At 36.1% G+C, this 12,759-nt stretch overlaps 1 protein-coding gene across 2 annotated transcripts in view; it reads right to left on the bottom strand.

Annotated features, from left to right (window-relative positions):
* Positions 1 to 7,074: 7,074 nt before the first annotated feature.
* Positions 7,075 to 12,759, bottom strand: part of LOC136848784 (uncharacterized) — a 106,376-nt gene continuing 100,691 nt past the window's right edge. For both annotated transcript variants that reach the window (XM_067121378.1, XM_067121379.1), the window contains exons 2-4: positions 8,271 to 8,503; positions 7,739 to 7,886; positions 7,075 to 7,442 (exon numbers count right to left, since the gene is read on the bottom strand). In XM_067121378.1, coding sequence (XP_066977479.1) covers positions 7,398 to 7,442; positions 7,739 to 7,886; positions 8,271 to 8,503 — 426 coding nt within the window. In that variant the 3' untranslated portion in view covers positions 7,075 to 7,397. The remainder of the gene's footprint in view (positions 7,443 to 7,738; positions 7,887 to 8,270; positions 8,504 to 12,759) is intronic.

Genomic DNA, 12,759 nt, shown 5'->3' with positions numbered 1-12,759 from the left:
CATGGCTACTACGAAGAGTAGTGGGGACAGTGAGTCGCCTTGAAAGATCCCTTTCCTGATGTTAACCTCTGCTAGTCTTATCCTAGAGCTTTTAAGTACTGTATTCCAGTTGCACATTGTATTTTTAAGGAAGCTGATGGTGTTTTCCTGTGCCCCATATATTTTCAAGCGGTATCATGTCGAGGGCTTTCTTGTAGTCAATCCATGCCATACTAAGGTTGGTTCTCCTTCTCTTACTATTCTTCATTACCATTTTGTCTATTAGGAGCTGGTCTTTTGTGCCCCTAAACTTCCTTCTGCAGCCTTTCTGTTGGTGGTGGATGGTGTTTGTATCCTGTAGGTAGCTGTATAGCCTTTCACTGATGATACCCGTTAGTAACTTCCACATTACTGGTAGACAGGTGATAGGCCTGTAGTTACTTGTTATATTTCCCTTGTTTTTGTCTTTCTGTACTAAGGATGTTCTCCCTGTGGTCATCCATTTGTGCGCATGGTGGTTTGTGATACAATGCTGGAGTTGTTCTGCTATTCATGGGTGTAGGGTCTTGAAATTTTTGAGCCAGTATCCATGGACTTCATCGGGACTTGGGGCTTTCCAGTTGGGTATTTTCTTTAGTTGGTGTCTGACTGTGTCTGTTGTGATCTTGGTGAGTCTTTGTTTTATTCTCCCCATTTCTTCTGCCTTGATTTCCTGGAGCCATGTTGCATGTTTGTTGTGTGATACCGGATTGCTCCATATGTTTTTCCAGAGTCTCTTACTTTGTTTGGCTTCAGGAATTTCCTAGTGGTTGTCTTCCCCTCTTAGTTGGCTGTATAGTCTTTTCTGGTTGGTTCCCGAGTTTGTTCTGTTGGTATCCTTGATTCCTGTTCATGTACTGTTGGATCTTATGTGCTTTGGTTTTGAACCTCTGTTTTATATCTTCTAATGTGTTGTTTAGTCCCTTCTCCTGTACTTTGTATTTCTCTTTCAGTTCCTCTCTTGTTTTCTTGCTTCTTAGCCTCTTTTCTGCCATCTCTTTCAGTTTACACAAGTCAAAATTGAAGCTTGGTAGGCGTTCGCTAAAAATGCCTTACACACATCAGCACCAATCTTCATCTGGGAAGACACGAGGACGTATGCAAGCGTAATCAGGAGTACATACTTGATCCTATTCATGAAATAAAAATCTAGATGTGTAAATTCTACAGTCAATAAGTAACAATCCCCCTCCACAACAATAAACCCTGCAAACAATGATAATCATGGGAAAGCTATAAAAAATATTTATAATAATATTGGTAACAACAGTTGAGAAATTCAGTAACTAAAACATGTAACGGAACGTGAACAGCCTTAAGAGGCGTATCCCTTACTTAAAAGCCTGCAATATCTAAATGCACATGTATAGTCCAGGTTTCTAGCCGCACGCCCTTCTCAACTCACTTTAGTCAACTAACTACTGGGTTTCTAATTCCCTGCTAAGGTCAACACAAGCACAAAGATTTTCAGCAGAAAATACTCCTATCACTTTGCCTTTGCTGGGGACTCGAAAACTTGTCCTCTCGCTCATGAGGCATGTGTCATAATCACTTTATTTCTTATCTAGATTCAAATGGTTCAGTAGAAGCGTATCCAGAAAGCCTTTAGAAATCAAGAAGTTAAGGGGTCATTGTAGCTCTTATGATATGCACAAATTATTATTATTATTATTATTATTATTATTATTATTATTATTGGCCAAACTGCAACCCTAGTAGTAAAAGAATACTACAAGCCCTAGAACCCCAACAGGGAAATTTTCCCAGAATGGGAAAAGGAGAAAGAAGTAAAAAAAAAACTACAGGAGACAAAACAAAAACAAAACCATGAAAATCAAACAATTTGAACCTTTTAGAAGACATTACACCTAATTTGAACTTATGAAGTCTTAATGATTCCACCACATGAACAGGAAAATCATTTCATAACTTGGTCACAACTTGTATAAAATTTTAGAAAAAGAGTGAGGTAAAGAACCTCGCAAAGAAAAAAAATATATTAACTGAATATATAGGCCTAGTACTATGTAATGCATAGTATGGTCAGGAAAGACGTGTGCAAAGGATGAACTCTAGTTATTTCCTATAATATAAGCTGTGATTCAGCTGCTGGAGACTGACTGGGAGCAACAATATTAAAAACATGGAAGAATTAAAGAATAAGATAATTTCTTCAGATTACCAAGGTCTCCACAAATCTTGAAAGACTTTCTAAATACACTAACCACTAACTTGCTGGTCACCTGAAAAGATGGACTGGAGATGTTTCTCTACAGCGAATTCTGAACGAGTTGCATATAATGAAAGAAATTGTCAATGAAAAGCTCAGGGTGGGGGAGATCCAGTGCCCTATGTAGGGTACAATTAGAGTCATACTTTGAGTTTCCCCTACTAAGGGGTGGTCCTTGAGAAGAAGCAACACAACAGTTACTGCCATTTTCATACTTTAACCATTGGATCGTTGATGAACCACCATGCAGAAAAATTTTACATTAACCTTTCAAGTACTTACACAATAGCTCATCAGCATGGTGTCAAACCCTATTTAGCACCTGCGCCATTCATCTTCTCATCCTGAAATATTAAGGTCCTTCCTCACTGAATATTTCATCTTTCACCCCAGCCTTTCAAACCAACGTAAGGGGCAGTGCCGTCTGTGAACCTCATAGGTGAGGCGTCCCTTCCAGTCAGAAACACTGACCCAAAGCTCATTCCAACTTCAAGAAGCTGTTTTGATCTTCCCATCCATTAATTTTTTAGTGTATATCTCAGCTTCATCTTTAAATAATAGTAATCCCTGGATCTATGTCCAACCATTTTAACTTCTTGTCACGGTCTTAAAAGCTGAATGGCTCAAAATACACAGTGCTCCACTTTATAGCTAAATTTAATGATTCAAATACCACAAATAATCAGATCACCCTAAGAAACACTTTGTTCTACCTTTTCGGTTATATTCTTATTTTATTCTCAACTGTTTCGGTCCTAAAGGTCTTTTTTTTTATCTTATTTTGTTTATATATTTTTTTATCTTTTGTTTTAACATGCAGAACTTCAACAAACTATGTTGGCATAATAATTCCTTCATACATTCCTTTTTTTACTTTTATTGACAACCCTTCTCTCTCCTAAACTTTCTAAGATGATATCTTGCTACCTTTATTTCTTCATTCCCTCAATGACTTAAGTTTTCAGGTCTCATCCTTCTGTCATCCAATAAATTTATTTCCAAATACATTTTCAAATCACTCCCTTTCATTTTTCTATCATCAGTTTCGGCAATTTTTCATATTTCTACCATCCAATTACTTTCGCTGTCTCTCTCTTCCAAAATTCACTTTCAATCCCTTTCAGCCTATTGGACAATTCTCAGTAGCTTCGCTTTATCACCGCCAGCTTATATTTTATCACCAGCAAACATCAGCCCTAAATGCAACTAACTTTCTGCCTAAACATCCTGCCCTTTCTTGAATTTCTGTTATTACTGCGGCCATAAAAATATTGAGAAGTCATAGAGACAAACTCTTCTACTATACCTACACCAAACCACTCACTCACATGTTTGCAATCTAACAGAAGTTTTAATATTATAAACACGACAATTGTTCTTGCGCACCAAGCACTCTCAGAACCCCCACAATGCATCATAAGCTTCCTTTAGATATATGCACATTATGTGGTTTGTATCAGTAAGTTTAATTTCTCGTCACTGTTTTTTCAGACGCAAATAAAGGGGTGAAACATTTTCCCCTATGCCCTTTGGGCGCGCGTGCACACACTCACGCACGCAAACGCGCGCGCACACACGCACATTAATGCAGCACTGCTGAAATTTTATTCTTTGCAAGAATGTTTGTGGCATAGCACACTGGTTTCTAAACAAGTGTCACGAGTTATCCAGTCCTTTCGAAGGAACTTGTTCCTGCTGGATGATACACACCAAAATGGCTCAGGATGTCTAACTATTAAACTATCTAATTAACTTAAAAAAAAAACGACTAGTAGCAAAGGATTAAGCCGGTACTGATTAACACAAATAATTCATTTTTAAATTATAGTGATGGAAATGGATAGTAAATTGTAATTTGTCTGGAACCGCGGGTGTCGATAAGAGTAAAGACCAGAACAAGTGAGGGTTGAAGGGAGATGATGACTTGAAACGGGAGTCAGTTATGGGCCAAAAACTCCCACTATCAGAGGACGACCTGGGAAGTAAGCAAACATATACACACACACACATATATATATATATATATATATATATATATATATATATATATATATATATATATATATATATATATATATATATATATATATATATATATATATATATATATATATATATATATATATATATATATATATATATATATATATATATATATATATATATATATATATATATATATATATATATATATATATATATATATATATATCAGTAAACTACAAACGTCCTTTAATATCAATTCGCTCTACCTAAATAATATATTTTCATATATGTTACCGAAGGGAATTTTTAGTTGAACTTATTATCAACTAAAAAAATTCCCTTCGGTAACATATATGAAAATATATTATTTCGAGGTAGAGCGAATTGATATTAAAGGACGTTTGTAGCTTACTGGTTGTATATGAATCACGGTGATGTGATAAAAGTCATATATATATATATATATATATATATATATATATATATATATATATATATATATATATATATATATATATATATATATATATTATTCCTGACTCACATCGGAACCGAACCCTGGTCTGTCAAGTGAGAGTCTAGAAAGTTAGCAATTCCTTCACACAGGTCATAAAAGAAGTTGAAACGTAGTACGTACCTGAGGTTTTTCCCGGGCAGGAGCCTAGCATCCAAGATACCAACAAATTTTACCCAACTTCCCGACCAAGCAGCGAATGAATTGCTAAAATTTCATTTGACTTACTCCTTCACCGTGAGATATGATGGAAATGAACACATGGTAATATGCTTCACAGATGTAAGTCCAAAATTTATATATATATATATATATATATATATATATATATATATATATATATATATATATATATATATATATATATATATATATATATATATATATATATATATATATATATATATATATATATATATATAATCACATACATATATACTATATACATAAGTGTATAATATAATATATATATATATATAGTATATATATATATATATATATATATATATATATATATATATATATATATATATATATATATATATATATGGTAACTCTATTTACCCTCAGACTTGGCGTTGCTCACATGTGGATTCTTACCCAAGTTAGCAGACACTAAATTCTCACAGTGCACAGCAAGAGAACAAATCAGAATGAGGCTAAACCACCCACCCCAACCCCAAAGGCCTCTTATTCACGCCGGATCTCCCGAAATCTAATCACTTGCTGCCAGCTACAAGGTCTACCTTTGCTAAAATTTTCTTAAAATTCCACACAACTTCAATGTAGTCCTACTAAGAAGTGGGAACTAATAGAATCAAAACAACCGCACCAACTTCCTTGGCAGAGGTAATAATAGGAGAAACCATACGCCAAAATGGGCGTAGCGTTGAGCTGTAAGAGGTTATTTTGAATAAAATAAAATATTGAATTTAGGCTAAAGGAGACACTAAATGGCTCAGTCAGTTACAAAGCAGCTTCGGACTTCGAGAACAAATCAGAATGAGGCTCAAACCGCAGCCCAATCAGAGAGGCACTTTGTTATTCAGACATCCGGGATTATCCTATGTAATCAAATCAGGTTTGCTGCAAATGGGTGTTACAAGGTCTACACACACAAAACAAAGCCACTACAACACCTAAAAACATAACAAACATCTCACACAACTTCAATGTAGTCCTACTAACAAGTTGGGAACGGGTAATGAGAATCAAAACAACGCACCAACGATATCAGGCAGGGTAATAATCGAGAAACCTACCCCGAAATGGATCAAAAGTCCTTGAGCGTTCTTACCCCATACAAAAATGGGAAAAAAGCCCGTTAAAAGAAGAAGAAGAAGATTGAATTTAGACTAAAGGCCAAGTGCTGGGACCTATGAAGTCATTCAGCGCTAAAGGGGAAATTGAGACTAGAAGGTTTGAAAGGTTTAACAGGAGTAAAGCCCTCAGTTGTAATATGAAAAAAATTATCAGGAGAGATTGGATAGCAAGGCGGGAGAAAGAGAATATGAATGGAGGTACAGTAACATGGATAAAAGGGGTTGCAGCTAACGGCCGAAGGGATGCTGCAAAGACTCTTAGTAATGCCTACACTGGACCTTGTAAGGTGCACTGACAGCACTACTCATTACGTGGGAGGTTATTTTGATGTTAGGATCATAGTGTTCCCCGTAAGACCTCATTCACGGTGTGCCCAGCCACCTGAATCTTGCCATCATAAACACCACAGAAAAAAGTGCCTGGAAGAGACCCCAGTCAATAAGAATAAATATCTTAACATAACAGTGGGGCCCAAACTCACCTTAAAACGTTCTTGAGAAAGTGGATGGCCTTCAAAAAAACTGAAATAATACCAAAAAGGGAAGAACACGAAGCGAGTACTGCAAGGTATACATAAACAGCCACGTTTAAGGAAGGTGGAGAAGGCTTTGCTTCAGTCATATATGAAAAGAAAAAAATGCAACAGGAAAGGGAACTCAGTTTAAAAGAATGCCGTTGAAACATTAAACATGAAAAGCACAGACGTGAATGCTAAGGAATCGTCTGACAGAATGGAGTCAGGTCATATCATCGCGTGGATCAGGTGTCACGGACAGGTGGCTAATATTGTTTTACCATTGTAGACAATATGGCAAGAGAGGGTCTCTCACCCTAAGGAAATTTCGTACCTTCCCAAAGCTTGGACAAAGGAATATTCATCGTTGTTACCTGGTGAGGTAATAGCCTCCAGATACGATTCTGGGTGCGAGTACCATACTCCACGTGGTTTGTGCAAAAATAAGGACTTTATTATTGATTAATTCCACTAAATAAAACGCTGGTATTATTATGTTAAAAAATCTTTATTAAGTATAAATCTCATTGTATACGTCTGCATTGTTACTTACAGCCAACAGGTATGCGTGTCTGTGCTTGACCATTTGTCCGTAATACAAAAATATAACATTTATTTCAAAATCATTTATTATTTTGTAAACAAAACATTTGATTTTGGTGAATGTGACTGAAAATATGAATACTGTTAACAATAACAAAAATACTTTAGAATTTGTTGATTCCAAAAGTATTCGAAAATAAGTTTCTGAGGTAAATTTCAGACGACTCTGATGATCAGGCTACTTAACCGCTTCTACCAAGTCAGTCTGCCTAGTAAACTTGCTTGGTGATAGTTTTGATGGCTGTAACAGGTTGCTGTAAAAAAAAGATAGAGAACGGCTTGCATCAGTATAACATTAATAGCTGAGTTTTTAGGTCTTAATTACTTATATCTTGTTTTAATGAAAATTTTAAAAGCTTTCCTAATGATCAGAAATGAAGTAAGTCTAGAATGCTAACTTTCATGAACTCTTGCTTTCCACTGAGTCAAAAAGTACATCATTAAGCAACTAGATAACCGTCTCAGAATAAGCAAATTATTGTTGTCATTTTAGTATTAAACGTCTATCTCAGGAAAATGTTCTCAAAATTTTAACAAATCTTTTTCAAACCTGCACATGCGTGGTAACAATTTTGGGTGGAGGAGGCAAGTCTCGAACAGAATTGACAACGAGGTTCCCAACAACATTGACGATGTCACTGATGGCACCGGCTATGCGCTGAGCCTTCCTGGTGAAGAGGTGTGGGTCATAATGGAATCTGCAGAAAACAAGGGAGAGATTAATAGCATCGTCAGAATATCAATTCGAGAGGTTATATTCATGGTAATGGACACCCAGTTCAGCAATGATTCTAATAATCACTTGCTGGTGAATTCTTGAAATGCGACTAAGAAGCTCCCTAGCACGCATCTGGGTCCTGGATGCAACTAAATAGCTCCCTAGTATGTATTCAGGTGGACTGAATGAACTAGTCAACCCCTAGAGGGCATTCAGGAATTATGCAGTGCAACACAGGAGCTTCTTGGCACAAACAGATCTTTAACTAACACACACTCATCCCACAAAATTGCTACAGCAGAAACCAGATATAATTATACACCTAAGCTTCCAGTCTGCACTTGGAAATAACTCTGTTGTGTACCTTGCTGTAGTGATGGTAGATACTGGAGCTGCCTGTACTGGTGCTGAAGCTACAACTTTCACGGGAGCTTCTACTTTCACGGGAGCAGGGTCAGAATATGACACAGATGAAGCAACGGGTGCAATTGATATCGAAGGTGCTGCAACCTTGACATGAGCCGAGGCATGGAATCCTCCAGGACGAGCGTTGACATATCCAATGAAGGAGACTAACAGCAGCTTGAAGAGAAACATCTGAAAAGACAGTGAACAGATAAATTTAGATTAAATTTGAGGGCATGCCAACTCAAAAGTGGATATTAATATAGTTTGTGAAGAGAGAATTTTAATCTCTTTTTTAAAAAAAAAAGAGAGGACTGGAAGAAGAATGGCAATATGGTAGCTGAGTGTACTGTCCAGTTACCTGTTTTATCCCTTTCTCTCTCTCTCTCTTTTTTTTCTTTAAGATGGCTCACATCTGTCATTCCAATTCATCTGTATGTCGATGATTTTCCTTTTCATGAGGCATCAACTTGGAAAGCTTGTCATGCACCTCAGTTAAAAGCAGCTGCTGACAGAAACTTAAACTTGGAAAGTCGACTTGGGCAGAACGCAGTTTCCTGCTCGCAAGACAAATTTCCGTCTCCCAATCCCAAAGAAACGCCACGCTATAGTCTTGCTTAGAGCTGCCAGATAATGAACGCTGATGACATATCCCTCCCCTTCATGCCATCCCCTCCAACTTTACAAGGCGACACAGTCTTTGAAGACTTCTTCAACTGCTTTCTGTGATAAGGTAAGCAGAAAGTCTTATTCATCAATTACCGAGACCTTAATTCTACCTGGAACTCTGTTCAACATATTGCATTAAGTATTATTTTACATGTTGTACTTGAAAACGTTTCAACAGTAACTATTTTCTGCCTTGTAATCTCAGTATGGTTCATATTCTACATTTTCATGGGAACAATGTCGAGGCTGTAAACATGAAAATCAACTCTGTTGATAAAAACTGCAATTTTTAGTATAAATGTTGCCAGAACCCACTTCCCTAGTCTAAGATACAAATTTGTTATCAGCTTTTGAGAAACGTTCAATTTTATCACAGTACTGAAATGTAGCTCCATATACCAAGCAGCACTTGTCTTCGTGTACTCTAGCCCATGGCACAAAACCGCAAGAATTCAAGCAGCTTTGCACCGAGATAAAAGGATCTGCCGACACCGTAACTACCCCTAATTACTCATATCCTTTCAGGGAAAGAACTGAATATTTTCTGTGCTGTGATTGTAGTAGGTTTAGCTCAAGTAATTCTTGTAATTTTTCTGTCGTTTTCCGTTGTTAACTATTCAAATGCTTGATCTAATACTTCAGATAATTTCATGTAGTGTTGATTAATCTGAAGTGGCCAGCTACTTAGTGTACAAAGAACCACAGCAATTTGATGTTTGCTGCTTGATGTCAACGATCAACCAAAACAAAAAGCCTCAGGTTGGTCGATTTAACAGTTCACGTCTCAGAGTACGTCATGCTCTTCAGATTGCATTAATTTAATGCAAGAAAAAATCCCAAGTACTTTTTAGTAGTGCTGCTGATGAACTGCCTTTGGAATGAAAATTGCATGTCACGTTTGACGCCGCTACAGAATAATAAATGTGGCCAAATAGCTTATAATAAATGATGATATTGACCAGTTGCCTGGTGGAGAAGAAGAAATTTGGGAAGCATGCAGATTGATTGGCTCTGCATTTTTTTTTTATTTCAAATTTATGACATACCCACCATTCCGTTCTCAGTGAGTTTACGCTTTTATCTTCACTGACATTAAGACTAGATATTTTGTTTGCCATATCAGATGATCTCCACACCTCATGGAGGCTTAATCGATTTTTCGTCCATGATGACTCGTATCTGAACGTGCCACCTTTATGAGTAACGAAATGGGCGGGTAGCACGGTACAGGTCCTCGTTCAAGTCATAACTAACCCACGAGTTCGGGGCCAAGTGCAAAGCCAAGCGTAAATTCAGTCACAAAGTCAATCAAGATTTCTCGATGAGAAATCAGAGACGAGATCCGCCGGCTTCCGGGTGACGCCCAGCGTCTGCTTAACGAGTCATGTGAAGAGTTACAGCAGATGGTAAAAAATCGCATCGGCGTCTAGACGACAGACTGATGGTCGGGACATAAACAGGTCTTGTGAATCAGCATGTTTGTTCTCCCCCTCAAAGTCATGGTTGGGTCAATATTCCCTTCGGGGCAGTGACTTTCAAATTCATTTTGAATAAACCTCAGTCCTTAGGGAGAATGGACTTCGGTGCCCTGAGTCTTTTCATCCTTTTCTGACACCACATTCAAACAAAAACCTAAGTTACTTACCTTAAGAAACACACTGGAAAAGGTCTTTCAGTTTTGGGAATTCTGTATCTTTTCATTTAGTTCTTCTAATAGCAGCGACTGTGAATCTTGCCTGGTTCTTCATGCCATGTTACGTACTCTGCGAGGTGTTCATTGTTTTCCAAGTGTTGTTAGCAATTCTTTGTCATACTACAACTGCTGCCATATGACCTTTAGTTGTCAATTACTTGACGTAATCAGTAGGAACTCTTTCAGGTGCACAGTTATAGGCAATGGCGTTTTAACATTTAAAAGAGTGAAACTGTTTCATATCCTGACTTAGTTACGTCTCGCTTACTGAGATGGTAAATCCCATGTGCTTTTATTCCTTTGAGGACTTAATGTCAGGTTCTCAGAGCAATTTGTTGGCTGTCAGCAGATTTGTTGCTTTCACTAGCTTAACAGTTGCCACGAGTCTTTTCGTATCTGCAGTGGTACTTGCCTTCTCTATGGATAATAATGTTAACAATGACAGTTGACATTGCACTGAGGCTACTAAAACAATCAGTTCCCTTGCTGTTTCGTAGAGTACTTTTAACACTTTTCTTCCGTTTTTAGAGTATTTTTGCCGGAAAATATTGTCATTACTTCAATATTAATCTAAATATTAAAGTTGCTGTGTCTCTATCTAAGCAGGGGTATTGACGTCACGTTTTGAAAAATACTGAGAGATATTTCAAAGAATTATAGGGCTGAACATACTCTTGAAGTTTTATTAGTACTTAATTGTTCAAGGAGCATACCCCATATTATGATCAAGAGTCATTAAATACCTGACAATCGCCAAGTGTTTAAATGACAAAATCTCACAAGAGAAATAAAAAATAACGAATAATAATAATAATAATAATAATAATAATAATAATAATAATAATAATAATAATAATAATAATAATAATAATACAGACTTTATTACTCGCTGCAGACACGTATGAATTTTTCCAATAATAAACTTCCGTAAAAGCATTATAAGTTAATCTTTATTAATGGGAAAGCAAAAACCATTCATCATCAATTTTGCTTGCACACAGCGTTCAAATGATGGACTATAAATCTCCAATGTAATCCAGGTAATGCAGTTGATTTAATCTCATTAAAGTTACCCGTGAACAGAAAAACCGTGTATTAAATTCACCACATTATATGACCAAATGTTTTCTAAACACAACACACAGAAATACACACACACACACACACACGTGAGCGTTTGTGTGTGTGTGTGTGTGTGTGTGTAGTAGACGATTGCAATGCCACGGTCATTACTTCTAATCTTAAGGTAAACCTCTTTCTTCACAAGCAACTTTCCACGACATATCCAAGCAACAAAAGCTTCGTCATGCATTTTCAACACACTGTGGCTTTAGCAAAGAATACCCCCACCCTCTCACTCCCGCCCCCTCCCCCCAAAAGAAAAAAAAAATGAGGCCCGATACCTGTCCATCCAGGGCGAGTTAGACTCTTGTAACTTCTCAGAAAAAATATTTCGCCCACAGACGCTCTGAGGTAACCAAGGCTATACTTAAACCAGCTCATTCTAGTTTTTGTTGCTTCAGGCAAGAGTTTGTCCTTTTCTTCCCAAGTGCAAGTATTCATGGCGCTGCGTATTCAACACATTCGCTTAGGTACTTGTTGTTGCACAAGAGATATGGATATGTATATGTGTATATATGTATATGTATGTATGTATATGTATATATATATATATATATATATATATATATATATATATATATATATATATATATATATATATATATATATATATACATATATACACACACAAACACACACACATATATATAATATATACAGTTTTTTATAATCTCACAAAGTTCTTGTGAGAATTAAGGGAAAAATATGGCAATCAAATAATGATTATGAATAAAAATACATATACAATATATATATATATATATATATATATATACATATATATATATATATATATATATATATATATATATATATATATATATATATATATATATATATATATATATATATATATATTTTGTATTTTTTTTATTCATAATCATTATTTGATTGTCATATTTTTTCATCAAGTTTCACAAGAACTTTGTGATAAAAAAATTATAAATTGCATAATTTTGTGACA

Source organism: Macrobrachium rosenbergii, chromosome 19 (genome assembly GCF_040412425.1).
Source record: "Macrobrachium rosenbergii isolate ZJJX-2024 chromosome 19, ASM4041242v1, whole genome shotgun sequence".
NCBI lineage: Eukaryota > Metazoa > Arthropoda > Malacostraca > Decapoda > Palaemonidae > Macrobrachium > Macrobrachium rosenbergii.
This window is presented reverse-complemented; position numbering and strand designations above follow the sequence as displayed.